This window comes from Camelus ferus, chromosome 8 (genome assembly GCF_009834535.1).
Source record: "Camelus ferus isolate YT-003-E chromosome 8, BCGSAC_Cfer_1.0, whole genome shotgun sequence".
Classification (NCBI taxonomy): Eukaryota; Metazoa; Chordata; class Mammalia; order Artiodactyla; family Camelidae; genus Camelus; species Camelus ferus.
The window spans coordinates 59,684,873-59,710,852 of NC_045703.1; the positions used below are offsets into that span (position 1 = coordinate 59,684,873).

General features: G+C 48.2%; 1 protein-coding gene across 2 annotated transcripts in view; it reads right to left on the minus strand.

Annotated features, from left to right (window-relative positions):
- Positions 1-11,558: 11,558 nt before the first annotated feature.
- ZC3H12D (zinc finger CCCH-type containing 12D) overlaps positions 11,559-25,980 on the minus strand; it is a 31,314-nt gene continuing 16,892 nt past the window's right edge. For both annotated transcript variants that reach the window (XM_014559958.2, XM_032485125.1), the window contains 4 exons: positions 22,728-22,867; positions 18,275-18,509; positions 14,856-14,962; positions 11,559-14,352 (listed from right to left, as the gene is read on the minus strand). In XM_014559958.2, the coding sequence (XP_014415444.2) occupies positions 13,580-14,352; positions 14,856-14,962; positions 18,275-18,509; positions 22,728-22,867 (1,255 nt within the window). In that variant the 3' untranslated portion in view covers positions 11,559-13,579. The remainder of the gene's footprint in view (positions 14,353-14,855; positions 14,963-18,274; positions 18,510-22,727; positions 22,868-25,980) is intronic.

The following is a 25,980-nucleotide window of genomic DNA, read 5'->3' on the forward strand; positions in this document are numbered from 1 at the left end:
TCACAGGCTGGCCAGCACCACACAGCTGGGCCTTGGTGCAGCCACCAGCCACATATGGCTATTGAAATTTATAATTAAATTAAGCAAATTAAGTAAAATCTCAAGTTCAGTTCCTCAGTCACACTAGCCACATTTCAAATGCTCAAGAGCCCCCCATGTGTAGTGACCACTCTCTTGGACAGAGCAGAATACTTCCATCACTGCAGAAACTTCTATTGGTCAGCACTAATGGAGAAAACGAACTAGCTTTTCCCATATGCAGAGATGACACAACATTAATAAGTTATAAAAGAAATGCACATTAACAGATTAAAGGGGGAAATTCAAGCATCTCAATAGATGTAAACAAAGTGTTCAGGGAATTCAAGCTTTATTCATATAAAAATAAATATACAAATAATAGACTATGGGAGAGGGTAAAGAAAAAAGAACCTATTTATAATAACAATAAAAACTACAAAGTATCCATGAATAATTTTGATAACATATGTACCCAAATCTTTGTAGAGAAAATTGCAAATTATTACTAAAGGAAATAAAAGACAAATAAATCTAGATATGTGCCATGTTCATAGATGGGAAGATTCAATATTTTAAAGATGTCAATACCCCATAAATTAACCTATAAATCTATAAATTCAAAGAAATTCTAATAAAATTTCCAGTAAGGATTTCTGTGAGGCTTGGCAAGCTGGCCCTAACATTTATCCAGAACAATTAAGGACCAAGGATAGCTGAAACACTCCTGAAGAAAAAGAAAAAAGGAGGAAAGAGACTTGCCTTACCATTTGTTCATTCATTCACTCAACAAGTACTTATGGACCACCTACTATGTGCTCTAGCTTTCGATGCTAAAATATAGCAGTTATGTAGGGAACATAGCAGTTAGCAAAACAGTCATTGATCCCCACCCTTGCAGAGCTTAATAATATTCCAAATATCAAGACTTGCTATCACAATTGAGATGCTGTGTGTGGGCTCAGGCACAGACAAACAGAACAGAGAGCCCAGAAACAGAAACTTGACATGGGATGTGGTTGAAGAAAAGGGAAAAAGATGTCCAACTCCTCACCACACCCAGAAACCAAATAAAATGTAAAACTTTAAAATTTTTAGAAGCAAACATAGAAAGGTGTCTCGGTGACCTTGGGATAGGGAAATATTTCTTACAAGACATGAAAAGCACACACCACTACAAAACTGTTGATAAATATGACTGCATAAAAATTTACAAACTCTGGTCAACCAAAATTCCTAGAGTTGAACTAATCCACAGATTGAGAGAAGGTATTTCCAAAGCCTGTAACTGAAAAAGAGGAATTATCCAGTATATATAAAGGACTGCTGAAAATTAATAGGAAAAGAGAATACATTAGAAGATGAGAAGAGAATGTAAACAGGCAATTTATAGAAGAGGAAAAAGCCAATAAACACCAAAAGGCAGAAATTAGAAAAATGTAAATTGAAACAACAAAATAATTACACACATCAGATTGGCAAAGAAAAGAACAAAATTAAAGAAAATAATATGGCCAGAGAAGAAGTCTACACATCACTGGTAAGAGTGTAAATTGATTCAACCACACAAAACACAATGAGGCAAAATTAGAGAAATGAAATATGCATGCCCATGGCCTTTGCAATTCCGCTATTTGACGGAGAGAGAAAGTCTCTTGCACGTGAACACAAACAGACCTGTGTAAGAATAATCACTGCACAGAACGTAGAGTAGTCGTTGCCTGGCTGGCCTGGGACTGGGAATTAATAGTAAATGGGCATGGGGCCTTACTGGAAAGATAGTAAAATGTTTGAAACCTGCATTGTGGTAATGGTTGTGCAATCTGGTAAATTTACTAACAATCATTAAATTGTATAGCTAAATAAAGTTGGTAAACTACATGGCATGCAAGTTATACCTAAATAAAGTTGTTTTAAAACTGTCATTGCAGCCTTATCTACCTTGAGTAAAAAATTGAAAACAGCCAATAATTTTATAAATTGATCGTTGTAGAGATTCAATTGAACACAATAAAGTGATTCAAATAAATAAACTAGAGCTACTAATATCAACATGAATAAACCTCTGAAATGAAAAATAATGGCTGAGGTACTCAAAGCAACTTGCAAAACAATACACATAATGTAAGTGGTAACATTTACCTAAAAATCAAAATCACACAGATGATGCTATATAATGTTTATGAGTACATACAAATACAGTGATGGATAGAGATACACAGGAATATTAAACACCAAATTCAAGATAGTGATTGTGTCTGGAGAGCCAGGAATGGAGATACAAGTGTATCTGCAATGTTTCATTTCTTTAAAATAAACACTGAAGCAAACATGGCAAGACGATACAATTCAATTCAAATATTTGTCATAATACTCTCTGCAATTTTCTGTATATTCAAAACAGTTTGCTGTGAACTTAAAACTACAACTTAAAAATACATTTTATTTGCCCTTCCGATTGTTCATGATGCCCACAGCTCTTACATCTTCCATTAAAAATGAGCTGTCACTGCCAAAGTGCGTGTATAGTGAATTTTAAGTATATTCTATAAACACTGTCAACTGTTGACTGGTTGCTGGCCTCAGGCTGGCACTGCCAGATAAGCTGGAGCACCTCGATTGCCTGGAGTCCAGGTCAATACAAGTTGTGTGCAACAGTGACACCTAATGGTCAAAGGAGGTACTTGCCTGCACTGGGGTCTGATGGGCTGGGAAGTCACAGGCAAACACTGCCAGCCATATTCGGGGGACAGTTCTCCCAGCAGCGGTTAAGTGAAAGAGAACGAAGGATTCCGGACTGGAGTAGATTATAGCTGATCAGCTCCCTTCTTAGCCAAAGCAGATGAACACCCTCAGAGACCTAAATTAATTCGATGGTTCCTTTCCTCTCCTTCCTCCAGGAGTTAAGGGAGCCAAGCTCTAAGTCCTGAAGACTTCGTGCTTTCTCCTGGCACCCCCAGCACCAAGGCAGCCCTTTAAAAATAGTGCTTCAAGGTGTTGGGAAAGCTGGACAGCCACATGTTAATCAATGAAGTTAGACTGCTCTCTTACACCATACACGAAAATAAACTCAAAATGGTTTAAAGACTTAAATATAAGACATGATACCATAACCCCTAGAAGAGAACACAGGCAAAATGTTCTCTGACATAAATTGTACCAATATTTTCTTAGGGCAGTCTCCCAAGGCAATAGAAATAAAAGGAAAAATAAACAAATGGGACCTAATCAAGCATAATTTTTGCACAGCAAAGGAAACCAAAGACAAGACAAAATGACAGCTTACTGACTAGGAGAAAATATTTGCAAACAATCTCTTACAAGGGCTTAATTTACAAAATGTACAAACAGCCTTTCAACTTAATAACAACAACAACAAATAGAACAATCAAAAAATTCACAGAAGACCTAAATAGACATTTCTCCAAAGAATACATATAGATGGCCAATAGGCACATGAAAAGATGCTTGACATCACTAATTATTAGAGAAAGACAAATCAAAACTACAATAAATTATCACCTCACACCAGTCAGAATGGCCATCATCAAAAAGTCTACAAATAAATGCTGGACAAGGTGTGGAGAAAAGGGAACCCTCCTGTACTGCTGGTGGGGATATAAATTGGTGCAGCCACTATGGAGAAGAGTATAGCTGTTCCTTAAAAAACAAGGCATAGAGTTACCATATGATCCAGCAGTCCCACTCCTGGGCATATATCTGGAAAAGACAAAAATAATTCGAAAAGATGCACCCCAATGTTCACAGCAGGTTTTTCTTTTTCTATTTAAGAGATTTATCAGGTATAATTGACATACTACAGTGTACAATTGATGAATTTGGGCATCTTTACACACTCATGAAACCCCCACTACAATCAAGGTCATGACGGATCCATGGCCCCCATGTCCTCATGCCCCCCTCAATCCCTCCCTGGGCCTTCTCCCCACACCCTTTTCTCCAGGTAAACTTGCATCTGCTTTCTGGCACTAGAGATCGGTTTACATTTTCTAGCGTTTTACATCAATGAAATCGTACAGTATGTACTCCTGTTTGACGGGTTTCCTTCACTCAGCGTCATTTTGAGATCCATTCATGCTGCACATACCAGCAGCCCATTCCTTTACACTGTTTAGAGGCATTCCATTCCATCGTATGGACATGCTACAAGTTGTTTATTTATTCAGTCACCCGGTGATGGACATTCAGGTTGATTCCAGTGTTTGACTATTACAAATAAATGTATGTGAAAGTCTTCACATGGATATAGACTTCCACGTCTCTGGGGTGAATACCTGTGAGTAAAGTGACTAGATCACATGGCAGGTGAGTGTTTAATTTTTTAAAAAACTGCCAGACTTTTCCAAAGCATTTGTACCATTTTACATTCCCACCAGCAGTGACTCAGTTCTGGTTCTTCCACATCCTTGCCAACACTTGATATGGTGTGTCTTTTTCATTTCAGCCATTCTAATGGGTGTGTAGCGGTAACTCATCGTGGTCAACATTTGCATTTCCCTAATGACTAAGAATGTTGTGCATCTTTTCATGTGCTTATTGGTCATCCGTACATCTTCTTTGGTGGAGTACCATGCCCAGTATTTTTATTGGTCTGTTTGTTTTATTATTGAGTTTCGAGAGTTCTTTATATAGTCTGGACACAGGTTATTTAGCAGATATATGCTTTGCAAATATTTTCTCTCAGACTGTGGCTTATCTTTTCATTCTCTTAACAGTATTTTTCAAAGAGCACTCCAGTTTACCCATCTGCTCTTTTATGGATCATGATTTTTGTGGCTAAGAAATCTTTGTCTTAAAGGTCCAAAGATTTCTACATGTTCTTCTAGAAGTTTTATAGTCTTAGGTTTTACAGGTAGGCCTATGAGCCATTTTGAGTTCATTTTTGTTTATGGCACAGGTTCAAAAACTGATCTAAGTTTGAGTTTTTGTTTTGGTTTGGTTTGGTTTGGTTTGTACTTGGACATTCAATTCTTCTAGCACCGTTTGTTTAAAAAGCTCTCCTTTCTCTGTCGGATTGCCTTTTCACCTCTGTGAGCATCAGTTGCTCTATCCGGGCTTTGTTTGGTTTGGTTTCCGTTCTGTTCTCTGGAGCTGTTAGAAGCCTCCCTCAAATTTTGTCGGGGGTGGGGGGTGGCAGCCCCGGCTCCAGGAGGAGTTTGGCAGTTTGCTCAAGGGCAGTTTGGCCTTTGCCACCTGTTGTCCAGCCCTGTAAAGGTCTCCTCTCACCTAGCTCCCCACATTCCTTCAGGGAGAACAGGGCAGTTTCCCACACGACAGCCCATCCCCTAATGAAGGTGGTTGCTGGCTTCAGCAAGCTGCCACCTACGCCCTCTGGGGCCCCCCAGAATCTCCCTCCAGCCCTTCCACGGCCTTATCCACTCCTCATGGCCTCCCTTCTCCAGAGGTCCCACAGACAGCCATGCTTTCTGCTTCACAAAGTAAATAACTTATCAGTCGGAAGGACTTGAACTCCCTGCCTGGAACAGTCCTAGGGCCGCAAGCCCCCCTGAGCCTTGAGCCCACCTCCCAGGAAGAGAGCTCCCAGGAGTTTCCTTCCTGGCAGGAAGGCACCAAGTCACTTCCACCTGCGGCAGAGGCTCCTGCATGGCCCTCACCTGGAAGGAGGACCCCAGGAAGGAGGCCCGAGTTCCCAGGGCCTATGATCCCCAGGCCCTGGCTGTGCTCACAGAATCTGTAACAGGCGAACCCATCGGAATCAATACAGATTCGTTCAGCTCAGCCCCTGCAAGGAAGGAACAGGCATGGAGGGAGCCGAGGAAGAAATTGGACACGTCGCTCCAGGGATCTCTTTGGGGGTTTCTGGAAAGGGGTTAAAAGCCAGAGACTGTGAGTGACGTGGTCCAGGGAGTCCAAAGGACAGCTGTCATTCTGTCTGAGATATGAGGCTGAGCTCCAACCAGGGTGTGAGCCCTGAGGGCAGGGGCCACGCAGTCAGGACCTGGGGCGGAAGAAGTAGGGAACCCTTCTTGGCACTGCGGCTCCTAAATCACTCTGGATAAACAAGCAAAGGAAAAGCTCCCCCAGGGCCCTGGGCAGGGCTCTGCCAACAAATCAAAGGTCAGCAGAGCCATAAATCAACTGTATTTGCACCAAACAGATCATGAAGAGTTATTTTTTAAAAATGACTTGGCCAAAAATATTCCCTGGAGCTGAATCAACTCAAAAAACACAATCAGAGAATGGGAAATGTCCATCTTCCTCCTTTCCCAAGAGATAAGCCCCAGAGGCCGCCGCAGCGAGAGCTGCCCCCTTTCCCCTGCAACATCACGATGCCAGATGTAAGTGCTGGTGGCCCATAAGGTGATGGCTCTTGGTGGAACCACCGCTGCCGCCGGCAGACATGGAGATTGGGCCAGGGGAGGGGAGGGTGTCGTGGTGCCTCCAAGATGCTTCAGCCTTCCCGGGAACCAGGGCGTGCACAGGATGTCTAGCAGTGGAACCAGCATGAGGCTCTGCTCACCTGGACTGTGACGTCACTGACGTTAGCAGGTGCTCTCCGGGCTCCAGCCCATGAGGATTCTCTGGAACTAAATATGCGTGTCTGTATGGAAAGAGATCTGGAAGGCTCTACACTTTGGTGTTATCAGACGTCAATTCAAGATGCCTGAATTTTCTTAATCTTTTATAATGAATGTGTATTTTATTATTTTTTTAAAGGCAGCATTATTTAGCAAGGAACTTTTTTCTCATTACCAAAGTTACTCACTATAGAAGATTCGGAAAACTATAGAGACCAAAAGGGGGAGTGAGTCATCTGTAATTGTAACCCCCCCACCCAGATATGTTCTCTTGACCTTGTAGTAAATTTCCTTTGGTTCTTTTCTATAAATATAATATGAAGTTTTTAAACAAACAAACAAAAAAAGAGATCATATGGTACATTCTTTTTTATAACCTACTATTCTGTTTCCTAGTGTATGCTCAACATTTTGTGTGTCGTTGACATCCTCCTACAATACCATTTTCTGGGGCCAACTGGCATCCTTCAAAGTCCAACGACCCCCATTCCTGGGCTCTCAGATGTCTGCCTGCGATCCCTCAATGGATAAAGTACATTCTTTACTGAGCGTGTTTGCCCTAACAAACTAATAGCCCCAGGTAATGCTTAATCTCACACTAGCTCAGGCTGGTTTGTTTCAGCCCACCTTATCAGTCATAAACCCCACCACCCTTCATGGACCCTAAACTTCTTACCTCACCTACAACCAATCGGAGACTTGTGCACAAGCTGATCAGGCACCTTATGACCTGATCTTATAAAACACCCTAACAACCAGCCCTCAGGGCTCACACAGACACCTCTCATCTGTGTAGCCTGCTGCTGTCTGTGGCAGCATACCCTAATAAACTCCTGTTCTATTTTCATTCTTCGTCTTTGGTAAATTCTTTTACTGCCTGAGACACCTGCCAGCCTTGTCCCCGGGCACATTTCAGTGGCTTACAGTATTTTATAGAGTGGACGTACCATGCTTCATTGAAGGACGGTACAGATCAGTGGTAGAGTGTGTGCTTAGCGTGCACAAGGTCCTGGGTTGAATCCCCGGTACCTCCATTTAAAAAAAAAAAATTCATTCATTCCCTCTGTTGAGGCTGTCAATCAAACATTTCCCCCTGAGCCACCACAAGCGAACTGTCATAGTGCCAGTCTCCAAACACGCCTACCCTATGCAGAAAGACAGTAGAATTGCATTTTCCTGCCCCCAGAGAGTTAGGTGTCACCACATCACGTGTTTTGGCAGTGAAATGTAAGCAGGGATGAACCTGGCACAAGCTTTGAGGGCCTGTGCCCATCTGAGAACCGTCTCTACAGGCACAGTCCCGCCCAACCTACAGCGGACACGTAGGCAGCGGGGAAACCAACTCTGCAGTCTTAGTCATTGGGATGAGGGACCATTTTGTTTCTGTAATATAAACCTTGCTGGCCCCAACTGACCGGCCTCAGGGCTGATGGAGAGACAAGGTTAAAGACAGAGTCCCAACCCTCCAAGTGTGCCTGGTCTTGCTGGGGACGTCCAGCCTAATACAAGGAAACAGCTGGATAATGAGCCGCTAATCACCACTCAGAGCAAGAGCACCAGGGAGCAGGCAGGAAGTGTTCAGCCCTGAAAAGGCAGCATGGAAACCTTCTGCGAAGAGGGATGGCTCGCCAGCACTGGGCAGGCTTTGTGGAGGAAGGGCGAAGAGGAGGGCTTTGAAGGCTGGGGAGGTTCGAGGGCAGGGGTGGAGGCAAGAGATCAAGGAGGGTAGGAGAGCAAAGGAATTATGACCCAGCAAACAAACACAGAGCCCCGAGCACTGCTGAGCAGGTGATTTTGTGTGAAGCAGAGCTTTTGAGAAAATGGGAGCTAAAAACAGCCTCAGAGAGAGAGAGAAAGGGGCCCGTCTGGGAGAACTCGCTGCTGTGAGGAGAGACATCCCATCTCCCTCCTGTACTTCCCTTTCCTCCTTTGGGAGAGAAGATGCCGCTATGCCCCGCCTCATCAGGAATGGCGTCAGAGACGCTGCCCTTTGGAGGCTTAGTATGGCTTGTTTGAGTCATGCACACCCTTGACTTGAAAACAAGAGTAAGGTGCTTCAGATAAAGTCAAAACTCTTGTGGTTTTCACATCCAGTTTGAGTAGTCACTCCCCACAGCTACAAGCACTGACTACACTTTGCATCTTATCAGCAAACCAGTCAGCGTCAGCCAGTCAGTATCTGCCAGTCAGTCAGAGTCTGTCTGGCCATGTCTCTCAGGCAGTGTCAATCAGTCCATCAGTCAGTGTCAGTCAGGGTCAGCCAGTAAGTGTGTTAGTCGGTCAGTCTCTGTTAGAGTCAGTCAGTCAGTGCCAATCAGTCATTGCCAGGCAGTCATTGTCAGCCAGCCAGCCAGTCCGTGTCTGTCAGTCAGTCAGCTAGTCCGTAAGTACAGCATTCAGCGGGTTTCTGAGCACTGTGCCCATTTGCCTCTATCTTTATTCACCCAGCCCCTCTCCTGTTTCTGGGCATTGGGATAGGTGTGTGACTCCTCCACGGGGATGGATAGGTGACGTTGCTTCCCCAGGAATTCAGAACAAAGCAATTGCCAAGCTGGGGCAGGCCCCCAGCCCCTCATTTTCAGCCTGGCTGCCGGTGGCTGGGCTGAGCTGCCTGATCCCGGGCGCTTCCTCCTCAGGGCTCCAGCTCAGAAGTGACTGAAGGGAACCAGGTCACCTTTCGACTCTGAAGAGCCACTTCCTCCCCTGCAGGGGTTTTGGCAGTCTCCCACCTGAGTGCTGATCTGGCTGCAGTCCCAGGATTGGCAAGATTAACACAGTGATACCTCAGGCGCTGTAGCAGCAGGCCCTTCCAGCTTCCTCCCACAGAGAGCTCTGGATGTGACTAAGGGAGAAAGAATAAACACAGAAGCTCCTTCCTCAGGTGGGACTGGTGCTGGAGGTGGACGATGGTAGGGCCCCCCTAAGCCCTGGTGCAGCTGAAAGCGAGCAGGACCCTGCGGGGCTTTCCCCTGTGACAGACCCCTCGTGTTCCCTGCTTCTTGCCTGTAGAAGAAGCTTTAGTCTCCTAGGCCCTCCCTGAGTTCCAAAGAGCAGACTCAAGCAATTAATGATTAGAGAAATGGAAAAGCAGAAACAAAGGAAAAGCAGAAACAAAGGAAAAGCAGTCAAGCAAAAAAAAGTAATAATAACATAAACAATAAGTCAGCCATAAAAAGAATCACAGGGCTCCTAGTTTATCCATGAGGGATATAGATAATCTCCTGACTCACATTTTTAAGTTGTTTTTACAAAAGCTAGGACCCCACCAGGTGGAAACTGCTGACCATAAACACGTAGCCCCTAGACTGGTTGGAACCAGAAGGCTGATGACTGAGATTCCTGAAACATCACCCTGTTTTCACCACCAGCCAATCAAAAAAATGTCCACAAGCTGATCATCTACCCTGCAATGCTCAATCCTAATGTTGCCTTTAAAAGCCCTTCCCTGAAAGCCATCGGGAAGTTTGGGTCTTTTGAGCCTGAGCTGCCAGTTCTCCTTGTTTGGCGCCTTGCAATAAACACTGTACTTTCCTTCACCACACCCAGTGTCAGTAGATTGGTTCTGTTGTGTCTCGAGTAGCAAACACAGTCCCCAGATTTGAACACTGTTGTGGGCATTTACTTTGTCTGCCTGGGCACCATTCTTGCATCTTTAGGGACACTGCTCACCATCTTCACCAACTCCCCACAAACCACGTGGGTTCAAGTGTAAGCTGACCATCACCGTTTATGCTCTCATCCTGGCCAGAGGTGGGCCTGAGACCCAGCTGAACCAATGGTAGAACCTCACAGCGACCGGTCCTGGAGCGGTCACACGATCTAAGCCAGGCCAATCAGAACTCTTCCCAAGAGACTGCCTCTTGAGTCCTTTAGCTGGGAGGGTATTTGCCTGTCTGCCAGCAGAATGGCTTTCATCCATCAGGGGGAGAGAACCCCACATGAAGAAGAAAACAGACGAGAGAGTCCTGACAGGGTTCAAGCCCCTAATTCCAGTCCATCCTGCAGCTGCCTCCACCCCTGGCTTCCTGCCATTTGGTTTGTGAGCCATGCTTGTGAAAAAGAACCTCGCCTGATACAAATGAGAGTGCTTGCTGTCAGCTTAGGGCCACCCCTAGCGACATCTCGCACTCACTTGGAAGTGTGTGGTCTTGCCCAAGGCCCCCCACCGCCTTCTCCTCTTCAGCCCCTTGCATCAGAGGTGGGCACTCCGAAGGACTCCGTGCTTGTTTCAGTGCTCGGTTGTCACCGTCTTGAAATTCTCGACCACTTTTGAACAAGAGGCCCTGCTTTTTAATTTTGCATAGGGCCCCACAGTTAATTTTGCACCAAGTCCTGGCTCCAGGCATTTCCTTATAGTGGGATCTGTGACGCCAATTCATTGCTCCAGTTCCCAGAGCCCCCTCCCCCATCACCTATTGCTGAATGACCCTTCTGCTCACCCCCTCCCCTGTGCCCTCCTCCCCTACAGGGGACGTTCCTCCCAGAGGCAGGGAGCCATACCCATGCCAGCTGGCAGGTAGCTCATTGCTCCCCATCTGAGCTCTGTGTAAAATCCTTAGAGCAGGGGTCCATTTGATCTGGAACTATGGTAGTGTGAGTGGCTTCTCTCGCTTCTAGCCCTTACACCAACATTCTGCAATTGTGTCTCAAACTACTTTCTAGAGGCCTCTAGGAAAGCTACGTCACATAGTAAACATGGTACAGGACCCGGATCCTCAGATTTGAGCGACCAAGGACTCTGCCTGTGTTCTTGGGAAAAAGCCTGGCGAGCAAAGGCGTGTCCTTGCCTTGGGTTTTGCTGATTTTCCTGGAAAAGGTGAATTCTAGGCCTCTCCCCCACACCCCAAGGGGGCAATAACACCAAGTAAAGCAGCCATAACCTCAGCCTTCACACCCACAATAGTTAACAGGAGAAACCAGCCTGAGGGGGAAGCTGACACAAGAGAAACGGATACACAGTTTGACAATGGAGAGTCCAGGTGTGGGTAAAAGTGATTTATTTTGGGAGCTCAGTAACAGCTATGCAACTAGGAACATTTCATACACCCATCCCATTCAAGTTTTGTGTCACAAAGACATACCAAGACTTTGGAAAAAATTCCAAAGGGGATTACATTGAAATGTGCTGTTTCTTCACTTGTTTTTGTGCTTGTCTTAATCACAGTGAACCAAATAAAATAGCTTTACAGCTTACTAAAACTCAAACTTGTCCTCAAAGGAAGTAGTTTAAACATTTCTACCAGTAAATCAGCAATGCAATGATTCCATGTCAGGAAACAGATCCAAGAGACAAAAGCAGCTCTAACATAAAGCTTATCTTGTCAAAAGGGAAAAGAACAAACCGACCAAAAAACAGCATGAGGGAAATCCAATTTATCTAGAAAAGAGTGCATCCTCCTCAGGACGGAGGTCTCCAAATAATAAGGTACAACTGTGGATGTCCTCTTTGGAAAAAAGAGGTGAGGAACAGATCTGGCTGAAGCTAAGAATCTGGTTTAAAAAGATGAAAGAGCTCACAGGGGACACAATGTCTCTATCTCCAATGGCAGCGTTTAGCACAATGAAGGGGGCCAGGACTGGATTCTCCGGCGTGCACCCTGGGCTGGGCCAACTGTGCACACAGCCCATGCTTGCCAGTCTGCAGGAAGCTGGTTGGGGCTGGGAGCTGGTTTTCCACTGGCAGGTGCCTCACACCCTCCTCGATGGCTGAGACACCAAATCTCATGAACCAACCAGCCAAGATCTGCGAGCTGGACCTATAATCCAGAGTAAATGGGTGGATGCCACCCAGAGATGCCAGGGCCCTTGAGGATACAGGGTCCACGTTCTGAAAGCACTATCTCTCTCCTCTCTTGTCCATTGCAAATGGGTGGACCCCTTCCCCCCAAAACTCAAAGCAGTAGTTGGTGAGAATAAACAGCAATGATGGAAGGTGGCGAGAAAGCTCCATGATTGAGGCTCACCCCAGCTCTCCGCTGACCCACCTGGAGGTTTCTGAGCAGAATCCCTGACTCAGTGCGCCTGGGCTCAGCTGTGAGGTGTGGCTCAGAAGGCTTGGCCAATAAAGGGCCTGGGCTGGAAACATGATAGATAGCTGAAAAAGGAGGACACTTATCCCTGAGTTAAGTGATGTATGTGTGTGTGTGTGTGTGTGTGTGTGTGTGTGTGTGTGTGTGTGTGTGTTGTGTGATTGTGGGTGTGATATCTGCATGTGTGGTGTGTGTGTGAGGTGGGGTGAGGGCCCCAGACAAGGTGCCCCCCGGCCGCACCACCACAGACCAGCACAGCCACACAATCTCAAGAGTGAAAAGTGGAGCCCACACATGGAGGCGAGAACTCTGGGTTCCCCTCAAGAGGTTAGAAACAGCTCATATGAAAACCTCCAGATGCCAAAATCTCCAGCAGCCAACTGACTACACATTTCAAATGTGATTTGATGCAATGAACTCCAAGGTCGTTTACCAGAGTTTTTCCACCTTTTGCCCATAACCCATTAAGTTCACATGGCTACTGAGGGAATACAGGCACATCTGTAGCTAACAAAGAACAGTGTCCTCCCAAGCCTGATTATGTGGGGTGTGCTCCGCAATTTCCTATTCCAGTCTGTCTCTGGTGTGACCCCTTAAGTTGATCTTGTGACCCACTTGTGGATGCCAATTGTAGCTGGACAGAAACAGCCATGGAGTACTCTGGGCAAACACTTGGAGCCCTAGTGGGACTTGAAGTCTTCAGGCCTGAGAAATCACTCCCTCAACGGAAGTGGCCAACCTTATTCTGCAGGACATGGACCTGTAGCAGCAGCCTCTGCGTCGTCAGTGAAGGTCACCAAGAGCCACGAGGGGCACTGCAGAGGGCCCCAGGAAGCTGGCTTTCCTGACATCTTCAAAGAAAGGGGGTTCCACAGGGGGTGCCGACCCAGGTGCAGGCTGAGTACCACCACCAGCCCGGCCAGGTTGCAAGGCAAGACTGGGACAGCCCGTGCGGTGGCCCAGGCGAGCTCCTCAGGGCTTCCCCACGGGCACACTCGACCTTTGGAATTTCTGGATGAGGAGGATGAGCCTGGCGACATCGGAGAGCTCGGGGAACAGGGCCATGACGCTGTCCACCTGCTGGGGCGGGAAGATGCTGCAGAGCACGGTGCGCGCCCGGGCGCGCGCCTCCACCTCTCCGGCCGCGGCCTGGAGCGCAGACCCCGAAGGCCCCCGGAAGGTGCCGTCCCCCCAGCCCGACTCTGCCGGGGCCGAGCGACCCGGGAGCCGGCCGGCCCTTGGAGGGAGGGCCCTCAGGTCGGCGGGCTGCTGGCGCGGGGGGCGCCGGTCGCTCTGCCGGGCGCTGGGGCGGGACCCACTCCACGGTCCGGCAGGGGCTGGCGGGGACGGCGGGGGCCGGGGCGCCACCCAGTCGGGACAGCGCGGCCCGGACGCGAGGCCGCAGCAGGGGCCCGGAGGGGGCGCCCGGAGGAGCCCCGGGTCGTCGCCGAGGGCGAGTCGCGAGAAGCGGCCTTCGAGAGCCGCCACGTCCGCCGGCCGCCGCGCGAGGGCCAAGCCGCGCCCGCCGGGCTCCCAGGGGCCGGGCCGGGCGGCGGGGACGCCTGGGGAGCCGCCCTGCTCTGCCTGGCCCTCCGGCGGCGCGCTCCCCGGCCGCTCCTCCTCGCTGCCCGCGCCCCGCCAGGCCCGCGTTTGCGCGCGGAGCTCGTCGGCCACCGCCAGCTGCGTGTGGTGCGGCCTCTCTGGGTGGTAGAACTTGCACTTGATGCCGTAGGTGCATTTCTTGCCTGGAAGGGTTGGGGGGAGAGGGTGCGGGATGAGACCTGGACCTGGGGGTGGGAGGGAGGGGGGAGGCGGTATGGACCGGACAGTGCCTGCCCCATGCAACTGGCTAGAAGGCTGGCATCCCTGAAGGGCTCTGGGATAGAATCCTTAACTCTTAATGGAGAGCACCGACCGAAGTCCATAAGGATAGGGAGGTAGGGAGGACGGTGGGGCAGGATGTGGGCACAAGGTGCCAGGGGAAGGGCCTCCGAAAGGCGAGCCTGGGGGTGCCCTCTGCGTGACCCTGCATCCAGCGCTCACAAACCCTCCCATGCAACAGGGGTCCAGGATGTTGGTTCATCATTACAATAATCCTGTCAGAAAACTGCCATGCAGAGAGGTAAAGTTACCTCCCCAGGATCACACAGCTAGTTAAGAGCAGAACCTGGCTAGAACCCGGGCTGCAGACTGTCCGGCCAGCGCTTCTGACCTAAACAGGGCCCACAAGACGTGGGGCGCTACCCACCATAGGGGCAGTGCTGCCAGGACGGCTCTGGGGGCTTTGGCGTCCTGCTCAGGAAGTTGCTCAGGGTGGGTCCCCAACGGCCCAGGGGGTCATCAGGAGGCATGAACCTGGAAAACAAGCACGAGGGGGGTGACTGCAAGGCCCACAGGCACTCACCACGGGCACCTATGTGGGGAATGGGCCAAGCCACCCAGCACCAGGTGTGGCCTTGGCCCCGCCTCTCTGTCCAGGGCTCTTTCTCCTACCCGGAGGTTGTCCTGCGAGTTACAGCAGCACAGCCCTTCCTTCACTCTGAACCGTGCAGAGCACAGCCCGGACAGATCCCAGGACAGCAGCCCCTGGGTCCCTTCCAAGTGTTTCTCATGCTGAGGTTCCAGCCAGCAGTGCCAGAATCACTTAGCAACTCCTTTAAAAATGCAGGCTCCAGGCTTCACACCAGACCTGCTTAATCAGAATCTCACATTGTTCAGGATTCTGCATGGTAACAACTTCCCAGGTGATTTTTATCCACTAAAGTTGAAGCATAATTACACTAGGATTCCCCTGGGTTGTGGTCTGAACGTGACTCTAAGCTGCCTTCCAGTGTCGTCAACAGAAGGTTAGAGACCTCTATGGGACCACAAACAGCTTCTAGTCCCATGAGCTCCATTTCTCCCATGTGGCCCCACAGCTCTGGCCTGTCAGGTGGGGGATAAAAATTAACAGAGTTTGAAACTGCTGTCGGTGAGTCAGGGAAGTGGATCCCAGGTGCAGCCTGCACACGCAGCCTCGGTGCAGCTCCACCCTCCTCCTCAAACCCCAGGGCTCTGGGTTTGGCCTTAACATCCTGGGCTGCTGGACCCCGGCCATGTCACTCTCTGACACCACCCTGCCCCCGCCTGTCCCTTCCCTTCTTCGGCATTAAATCTGAGGAGGAAGGGAATTCATCCTCAATGCCCAAGGCTCAAAGGAGAAAACAACATTCCTCAGAAGGAAAACTCCCTCATTTAGCACAATCTACTTTTTTATGTGAATACTTTTGTTCCCAGGAGGCACTTCCAGGTCAAACAAAGGTTCCACTAGAGGGGTTGTGGATTCTAATTGGGGGGCCCTGTTTTTATGGGCTAGTTTCCTCCTAAGAGTCAAGGGTCATGCTGGGGTCCCACTCTGCAGACCACATCCACCAGGCCGGCCCCAAGCTGGGCGATCCCTGGTCCGGGGTAGCCTCCATGGCTCAGATCCCAGCTACACAGCCGGCTTCTCAGAGCTGGGCCCTGACCAAGAATCTGGGGAGCCACCCAGTGCAGCTATTAAAAGTTCCCAAAGGCTTCACCTCCTGCTCTTTCCCGGGCCTCACAGCCAGGAGCTCGGCCAAGAGGGCCCTACGGACGTGCCCTGAGCATGGGGCAGGCGTCCTCACCCACAGGCAGGCGGCAGGCTCTGCCCTCTGGCAGCTGGGGACCTTCAGGCAAACCCTGAGCTGAGGCCAGTGCGTCAAAAGGACTTGGCCTGGGCCCCAGGCTGTCGCCAGGCCAGAGGCAGCCATGATCCATCAGACCTCAGTGAGGATTTTCTGGATCCCACAGTAACCAGACTCGCCAGATTCCTCCAGGCCTGAGCCAGAGAAAGGAAGCTGTCATCCTGGTGAATATGGAAATGGCTGGGGCGGGGCGGCGCGGGGGTGGGGGGAGGCATGGGCTACTGCAGGGTAGCTGCAGCAACCAGCTGCCCTGGGCCCTAGGAGGCCCCCTCCACTCAGTGGCTGTGGGCCGGGGGTGGTGGGGGCAGCAGGGCCCGCTGGAGGCCCATGGCCTGGCCTGGGCTGAGAATGACTGCCAGCACTACCGGCTCCAATCCTCTCTGGTCCTCAGGATCATCTCAGAGGTCAGTGTGACTAATCCAAGTACAGTTAATTCAGGGTGAAGAACGTTCAGCCCGGTAAGGGTGAGTGCTTCCCCGGACCACACAGCCAGCACATGGCAGGGCCTCAGTTTGAAACCTCATCCGCTGCTTCCAAAGCCCCAGCTTTTTCCACTACACACACTGCCCCCCAACGTCCAGGGTCAGGAGCTGGTCTGCCCTGTGCGAGTGGCCTGATAACAGAGGAGACTGGAATGGGAGTGATGTCCCAGCCTGCTGTGCCCTTCCCTCCTTGTCCCACCCTGTGACCACCCTGTGACCACTCCCACCTTGCGTGGCTCCTGGCCACTGCCCTCAGCCCGAGGACGTGTGCAACGGACCAGCCCTGGCTTCCTCCCCACCTCAGCTCTGCCTTGGGGCCCTCACCCAGCACCCCCTAACTGGTCTGTGCCTCGTGACCCTGACATCACCCTCCGCCAGCTGTAGCTGGTTGGCCCAGGTGGATCTGACCCAGGGGAACCAACCCAGGGAACAGACGAACCAACCACATTCTCCTGAAAATGTCAACCGAAACATATTAAGACAGAGTGATTCCAAGATCTTTACAGCCCCAAAGAAAAGGTGATCTTTCCAACTCCCGTATGTAATTCAAAACTTTAAAAAAAAAAAAAAAGACAAAGCATAAAATAAGGGACAGGAATTGCAATAAAGTTCAGATTTTCCCCACAATGATTGTTCCCATGCTCTTAAGTATTAAATTCTTCAAATTCTTCTACTTATTATTTATAACTTAGATGATTAATTTCTTGAATATGTGCAAGCATATTTGACTGTCCTTTATCACTGGATTACCACATTCTGTTGATTCTTCTTCTGTAGTTGGCTTCATTCCTTTGATAACTATGTAAGTTTAAAAAGCTAAAGCTCTAATCTGTTCTTAGAAACAATGATCAGTACATGTATGTAAACTAAAAAGCTATGTGCAGTATATTGTATACATGCATATAATGTATATGTGCAAACTGTATTAATTCTACTTAATAAAACTGAAAAAGGGAAAAAAAAAAAAAGGCAAAACCGCCTACAGTGCATTAACTGAAATGACAATTCAATTAATGGATAATCTCAAATGCCTCTATATATGACATTTCCTTCCCCAAATGGAAGAGTGTCAGCTGAAATAAAACTTAGTTTTACAACTGTTAAAAAATATATAAGTAAATAAATAAAAACAAAAAGTTAATGGTACCCGCTGCCCCCTGCCCAAAGCCATGCTTGGCTGACCTGTCAAGACAACTGGGTGCTGGGCCAGTTAGATGTGGGCCTGGGAAAAGAAAGGTCATAAACAGTTGGGAAAGAAAAACAGCCCTGGGGGTAGGGGACGGGTGGGAAGGCTGGTCACAAAAGAGAGGGGACACAGGGACAGAGAGATGGGGTGGCCTCTGGGCTGGGTCTCCAGGCCCCGGGGTGGGGGTGGGGCGTGATGAAGGCCCGCTGGGCCCGGGCCGGTGGGAGTGGCTTCTGCCTGTCACCGCCCCGCCCCCACGTGCCAGGAGCCAGGACCCCGCGGCCCCACGTACCGGTCATTGACGAAGGAGAACATGAGCAGCCTCTGCTCGATGAACCACTTCCACTCGGGGTTCTCGCTCTGCAGGTCGCGGTAGTTGTCGTTGGAGACGATGACCCCGTCCTGCTCGTACGCCACCTTCACGATGTAGCGGTCGTCGTAGCACACCACCCGCTTGCCGCTCACCTTGCGGGACGGCGTGTACACCAGCACCGCCTGCCTCTCCAGCTCCTCCAGCACGTGCTGCTCTGGGGGTCGCGGGGCGGAGAAGGCACAGAGCGCTTTCTCAGAAGGACGCCCCACCCCCAGAACCATCCTGAGATCACTGCTCCTCTCAGGGTTCCCCCTCCCCGCTGGTGTCCCCCACACCCCCAACCTCCGACCCCAGTACTCCACCCTTCCCAGGGCCCAGCCCAGCAGGTGAAGAGCGGGGAGATATCGAGGGAATTTGCCAGCAGCCTGAGGTCAAGAGGGCTTTTTGCTTCTGTCCTGCCTGTATCATGACCACAATCCAGAGGACAGGACCCAGCCAAGGAGTCACACTTTGAAAGAAAAAGTGAAGCCCCAGCTCTTGTGCTTGTGATGGTTATCTGCCACCACGCCCCACCACAGGAGACACAGAGGCCAGAGGCCTTCTTCTGGAGAAGGACATTCCTATTTTAACTAGACTCCTAGCACTGCCTTAGGGATGACTAGGAGTCCTGCATCCACCTGGAAGTCTCCCACGTGAGCCCTTAGCAAAGGGCCAGTGTCCACCCTCCCTACAACACAGGAGTCTGCTTGGACACCTTCAGGACAGAGCAGCCCACAACTGACAGCTCTGAGGGACACAAGAATGTCACAGGGAGAGGCCAGGATTAGGAGTCTGGTCTTAGCTCTCAGGTTCTCACCCCTCTCTGAGCATCAGGTTTTGCGTTTATAAAATGAGGGAAATGGCTCCTGCACCTGCCTCACAGCATCTGTGGGGAGGGCCCCGTGAAGCTGGGGAGGAGGGAGCCTGTATCCAGTGGTGCAGATGTTACAGGGTCTCTAGTCAGGAGCTAAAATCTGCATCCCTGGATGGTCCACTCTTTGATAATAGTTTTGCCTTCAGAGACACGCAAAAGAAGTCCTTTCTACACATAACGGTTACTCCCAACATGGAAGAGCATTAGCATGTTCTTCACAAATCGTTTCTTCCCTCAAGTCTAAGTCCTTTCCTATATGATGTGGTTCCCAGACTTTAAAAAAGTACATAATGCATGTGTGGTATACAGACTCATTTTTTTAAAATGCCATGCGTGCATGCTTTGTAATGTATAAAAATATCAAATACTATGAAACTAATATAATATTGTAAGTCAATTATACTTTAATTAAAAATTATAATTAACTAATTAAATGCCCTGTGTGCAGCACTCCCTTTGAGAAACAGAACACAGCCCATGCTTTGAAGTCTACATTGCCCCTCCTAGTTTGCATCTCTTTTCACTCCTCTTAGGATAACTCAATTTTTAGAAATTTGTGTTTATGATTCCCTTGCTTTCATTTTTTAAAATGCATATATATGTACCCTTCAAAAGGACTCTTTCCAATGTGATTATGAACCTCCAGACTTAACACAAATGGAATCATCTTGCACATATTCCTGCAACTTGTTTCTTCATTGAACATTGGGTAGGTGAAGTGTGGCCATGTCATTGTGTAACAGGGAAGAACAAATATGACTCCATATTACATCCATTCCTTTAGCTCTAACCCTGTGTTCTGTATCCTGTGCTTAGTCATGCTTGCTCTGCACCTCTTGTAAAGAATGTTGCCTATTGCCTGAAATATACAGGAGGGCCCATTCTCAAGGTTAAGATCTTTAAGAGTATAACATTTTTTCATTCATTTAGAGATTCAAAGTTGCGGAACAGAGGATAACATTTGTCTTGTTGGAGGTGTACAGGAACATCGTGACCTGATCTACAGGGACAGCTGCAAGAACAAAAGATTCTGACATCAAGAAGTTGGAAACAACCAACCACACCCCTTCCCCTTTCTAGTATAAAAGAAACCTGAATTCTGACTTGAGTAAGATGGTTCTCCAGGACATTAGTCTGCCATCTTTTCGGTCTGCTGGCTTTCCAAATGAAGTTGTTATTCCTTGCCCCAACACCCCGTCTCCAGATTTATTGGCCTGTCATGCAGTGAGCCAGACAAGTTTGGACTCAGTAACAACTGCTATCAGTTTTGCACAGAAGTGTCCTGGGACAGAAGAACAAGGATTTCTCTAGGGTCTGCCTCTAGGAGTGATATTGCTGACTTGTAGGGGAAGGCACTTCATAAGATAATGCTGAATTGTTTTCCAAAGTGGTTATGTCAAGTTACTCCCAACACAGCATCTAAGCCGACCTTGCCAGCACTTGGCATTTGCAGGTTTTTGAATTTTTCCCAATCTAGTGGGTGTAACGTCACCTCTTGCTGTGATTTAATTTTGCACTTCTCTGGTTACTAATGCAATTGAGAATCTTTTCGTATGCTTGTTGGCCATTTGTGTTTTCTCTTCTGTTAAAGGCCTATTCATGCTTTAGCATATTTTTCTATTGGTCCTTTGTCTTGGTCTTATTAATTTGGAGAAGTTCTCCATGGATTCTGGACAATAATCCTTCATCGGGGATATGTGATGTATTGCCTCTCCCAGTCAAAGACTTGTCTTTTTATCTTTTTGTTTTTGTGGTATCTGCTAATGAACAGAAGCTTTTATTTTAATGAAGTCAAATTTATGACTTTTTCCCTCTTCTTTGCACTTGCCATGGCTTGTTTAAAAATTCTTCCCTACTAGAATGATTTCCCTACTCTTTACCTATACTGTATTTAAATATTACACAACTGTTATAAGCCACCATTGTCCATGTTCAGACCATAGAGAATAATCTGGGATAACCGGTTCATGATGAACAGAGTATTTATCTCCCTTCCTCATAAACCCATTGAAAGGGCAGGAAAGAAATACAAAAAGGAGCGGGGATCCATAATCCCATTAAAAATGGGCTTGGGGACAGCAGCAAACCCAGGATTTTGACAACTTTTAGGAAGACAGGGAGCAGGTAGGATGGTATTGATTGCACAGTGCAGAGAGAGCCACAGCCCGGAATGTGCACAGTGAAGGTGAAGCCATTTTCCCTGAAAGTCCCAGAGCACTGCAGCGGGAGAAGAAAGTCAGCAGCAATTGGATGATTAACTGAAAGGCTACTCATAGGGCAGCTGCATCTACCCTTTCCTGGCCTTGTCACAATAAGGGTGGTGAGGCTATAACTAGGAAAGTGGAGGTTCCCAGGTGGCCTCTGACCTTCTAAAGTAAAACCATCATCCTTACAGCACTGGAATACGTGGTGGACAGAGGTGCCCAGCTGCCTGGCTGCTCCATGCAGGATGCGTTCAAGCAAAATCCACTGGTCAACACCAATGGTCAGCCCTGCCTTTTAGAGAAAGATCCTAATGCCGGGAGAGAAAACCCATAGAAATTGCACAGGTATGTATTTAACCAACCTGGTTCTTTATTCACAAGTAAACACTGACAAGCAAAGGATCACCAGACTTTTGAGAAGAAGATTTAACAGCACAAAGAGAGAAAGAGAAACATGAACAAAGAGAACTGACCCCAGAAAAAACAAATATGATTCATGGAACTTAAGAGAATTTATTAAAAGTCTGTTTTAGTATAGAAATAGTCAAAAAGATACTGCATCCATAAAACAAGAATAGCATTTTACTTAAAAAATAATGGGAGAGAATCAGAAAGAGAAGCAAATGGTGACCGTTGTTAGAATTGAAAACAAAACCAAAAACTTGTGGTTAAAAGGCTGGAGGGAAATTCAGTGAAACCTCCCAGAATCACCAAGAGGTCAGCCCCACCATCAACACTGACATTGACTCAGCTGAAACATGCCAGCAATGAATTAGCACGAGTCGTCTTCTTATAAGAAAGGTGAACAAACAAACAAAAACCCCTGTTTATTTATACCACCTGCTCTATTATTTGTAGCTTAAAATATTCCTAGCTAGTGCAAGAATTAAAAATAAAGAATTCTCTGGGTCTCAGTTTCCTTTTTTTTTTTTTTATGAAGAGATTGAACCAGATATTCAGTAAATAAATATCACTGGACCAAATAAATGTCTCCTTCAGTTCCTATATTCTATGAGGGGTGGGATGCAGACCCAATCTTTCTGCAGTGTTAAAAGTTGTAAGACATTATTTTTGGAACTTAATCATTTACACTAAAAGATTAACTACTTTATTCATTTATCTATCAACAACTATTTACTGAGCACCTAAGGCTGTAACAGGGAACATTCACGGTCAGTGCTTTCATGGAGCTTATAGTCCAGTGAGGAAGACAGACTTCATCAAACAAATAGCTAAGTAGATAACTGACTGTAACTGTCAGGAATACTACCAAGGAAAGGTGTAGAGCACTTCTTGAGCATGTGCTCCAGCGTACCTCTGATCGGGGCATCAGATCTTGGTGGTTCTTTCCTCCAGGATGGAACAAAAACTTTGATGTAGGTGTGTCCTCTGTCCCTGAACCAGTCCACAGCCAGCTGGATTCCCCGGCAAGAGAAGGCTTCTTTATTTCCATGGCTACAACGAGAAAAACAAAGAAATCTATAGAGACACAGAAAGGGTTTCTAAAGAGTGATTTTTTTTCCCCTGGGAATAAACTGGATCATAGTCTCTTAATCAAAGGGAATCAAGCAAATCTGCATTTTGAAAATAGGTCATTCTTTGCAAAATATATCCCTTAATTGGAACCATGTAGCTTGTGATAATATATGGAGGGCCTTAGGATCCAAGAGGAGTGCATTCCAAGGATTACTGGACAAGATATTCTTATGAACTGAAGTTAATAAGGGTCAAGAGGGTTGTCAATGTGTTATTGGGCTTCCCAAGTCCAAGTGAGGAGGCCAGTGTGCCCATAAATTCCATTGAAGACAATGATTGGTGGAGGGAGGAAGGAGAGACTGGTGCAAGAGGATGCTCGAGACCAGACAGGGACTTGCATGCCTTATTGAAGGTTAGTCTTGCTCCTAAGAGGAATGAGAAGCCGTAGAAGGAATTTAAGGTGTTAGATGTGATCTGATCTGATCTGATGTCTATTTCAAAGAGCTGAATCTGGCAGCACACAGGACAATAAGTTGGAAGAGGGCAAGAGTGGATGTGGGACACCAGTGAAGAAGCTGTCATAGTCATCAAAGCAAAAACTGACAGTGACCTGGCCGAGTTGGTGGTAGGGCATCCAGGAGAAGAGGATGCGAACTTGAGAGACAGTTAGATGGTAAAATCTCCAGAACGTGGCAGTTGATTGGATACAGGGGTGACAGAGAAAAAGGCATTGAGGAGAATTCTAGATTTCTGGCTTGCATAAGGGGATGGAGGGCCCGTGAGGCAGGGAATTCTGGAGGAGGGCAGGATTTAGAGATAAAGATCGTGAGTTTGGTCATGGACACGTGTTGAGTTGGAGGAGCCTTTGTGACCTCAAAGTGGAAATGTTAAATAAACAGCTAAGGTTCAAAGGAGAGGCCTGGTGATAAAATGTCTGAGTCATCTGTTTAATCAACTGTTGGAACCACACGTGGAGAAAATTGCCGATTGCCTGGAGGAGAGTGAGACGCCAGGGGCTGGACCTGGAGAAACTCTGGAACTCAGCACTGGTTGCAGGTAGAGGAGGACAAACCATACAAAAGAGACAGACAGCATCCATCAGAAAAGAAGGCAGCAAAGCAGAAGAGGCTGCACCGTGGAAGCCACAGGAAGGAGGCAGCTGAATGCTGCTCTGAGGGGCCAGTGAAGCCTGAAAACATCCCTCAGCCTTAGTTGATGGAGGTCAGCGGCGTTTTGCCGGAGAGGGAGACAAGAGCATAGATTTGAGATATTGAGACTGCAGAAACGGTGGGACTTGGCCAGTGATGGGATACAGCCCGGACTTGGGGCAAGATCACCCTCTGCTCACTACTTCCACCTCAGCCACCAGAACTTCCTTGAGCCCTTGGTCCTGCCATGAACCTCCCTCCACTCCCACCACAGGGCCTTTGCACCAACTGTTTCCTCTCCTCCCGGCCAAGTCCATTACTCCTTCTCCTTCACACTCAGCTTCATCGCCACTTCCTCAGGAAAGCATCCCCTGGCCTCTAACCCGGTCAGATTACCCTGTTACAAGTCCTCACAGCACTGTCCTTCTCCCTCCTAACATGTAGAGTCACCCATGGGATGAACTGGGTCTCCCTCTTTCTAGATCATAGGTTCCTTTTGCTGCTCATTGAATCCCCAGCACCTAGTATGGTGGTGCCTGATCACTGGGCTCAGTAAAAACATGTTGAAAGAATTAATGACTGAGAAGAAACCAGTCTTGTGAGCAGCTGGAGAAGGAACAGCTCATGTGCAGGGAAGGATTGGCTGGAAGGACCCTGATGACAGAAAGGCTCATATGTCTAGGCACCAAAAGAGGCCAGTGTGGAGTGAGCGAAGGGGAGAGTTGTGGGAGGGGTGGCGGGAGGGGCAGGGCTTGGTGCTTAGAGGGCCAAGGATCCCCACGACTCTCACATCCTCTCCACATCCAGGCAAGGCTAACACATCAAATTTTCACTTTTGGGCTTTCTCTTGAGCATAGCTTCTTCTGCTGTCTTCTCAGAGGGGGTTAGGATAGGTCAAGGTTTGCAAAGAGAAAAGGGGAGTCTGGGAAACACTGATCAAAATAGTATTAGAAGTCAGGCTTTGTGACGATACAAGAGAACTCTGCATTTCTCTGGCGCCAGTAACACTTCAAGAACCAGGCTTTGCCACCCAGATCTGTAGAGTCTTCCAGATTAGAGGAAATAGCTCTTTGGCCTTTGAGGCTCTGCTATGATGTTTATGCAAATAATAAGGAGAAAATATCAGTGGGGCAGTCTGTGGTAAAAAGGAAGAGGAAGTGGAAAGCTAGACCCTTCCACCCCAGGGGAAGTTGGAAAAGAAAAGAGACGGAGGAAGAATGAGGAGGCCAGTCACTGAGTCCTTACCCTGCACCCCCAGGCCTGCACCCGCTGAGCCATGAGAGGAAGGAGGGTGGAAACACCACGATGGCTGTAACGAGGAGGCTGAAGGCTTGTATTCAGTACAGCCTGGGCGGTTCCAAGCCTCTCAGAGAAATCCTGGTTTCAGCGGGTGCAGCATCCCATGGGGCTGCAGCGCTGCCTTGGAGGAAAGGGGCGGACAGGTGAGCTGAACGCAGTGCCCCTGGATCCCTGGCAACCCTAGGCCTGGAGGACTGTGTGCAGCTTGGGAATGGACAATTGGCCCCCCCATGAAGGGGACTGGACTTTAAGCCAGCATGGCTCCCCAAAAGGCCAAATGGGACCAATGACCCTCTATGTTGACCATTCCTGAAGCCAGGCCAGCCCAGCCACTCCACAGCAGAGCCCAGTGAGGGTCCCAGACGCCCTCTCCCAGCCAGGGCCAGGTCTCAAAGCCCCCAGATGCCAGTTGGGAGAGGAGCAGGGGAAGGGAGAGGAAATGCAAAGCCTGAGTCGTCCCAAAGACAGAAGATACTGAAATATCACAAACCGGCAAATTTCAAGTTTGCTCCTCCCTACGCCCTTAAAGGTGAAGAGATTATATCTATCACAGAAAATAAGGTCTACTTTTTCTGTGCGCGCTGAATCAGTAACGTGAATGTTTGATGACACTCACACTCCCATCCTGTCTCCAAATAAGTTATC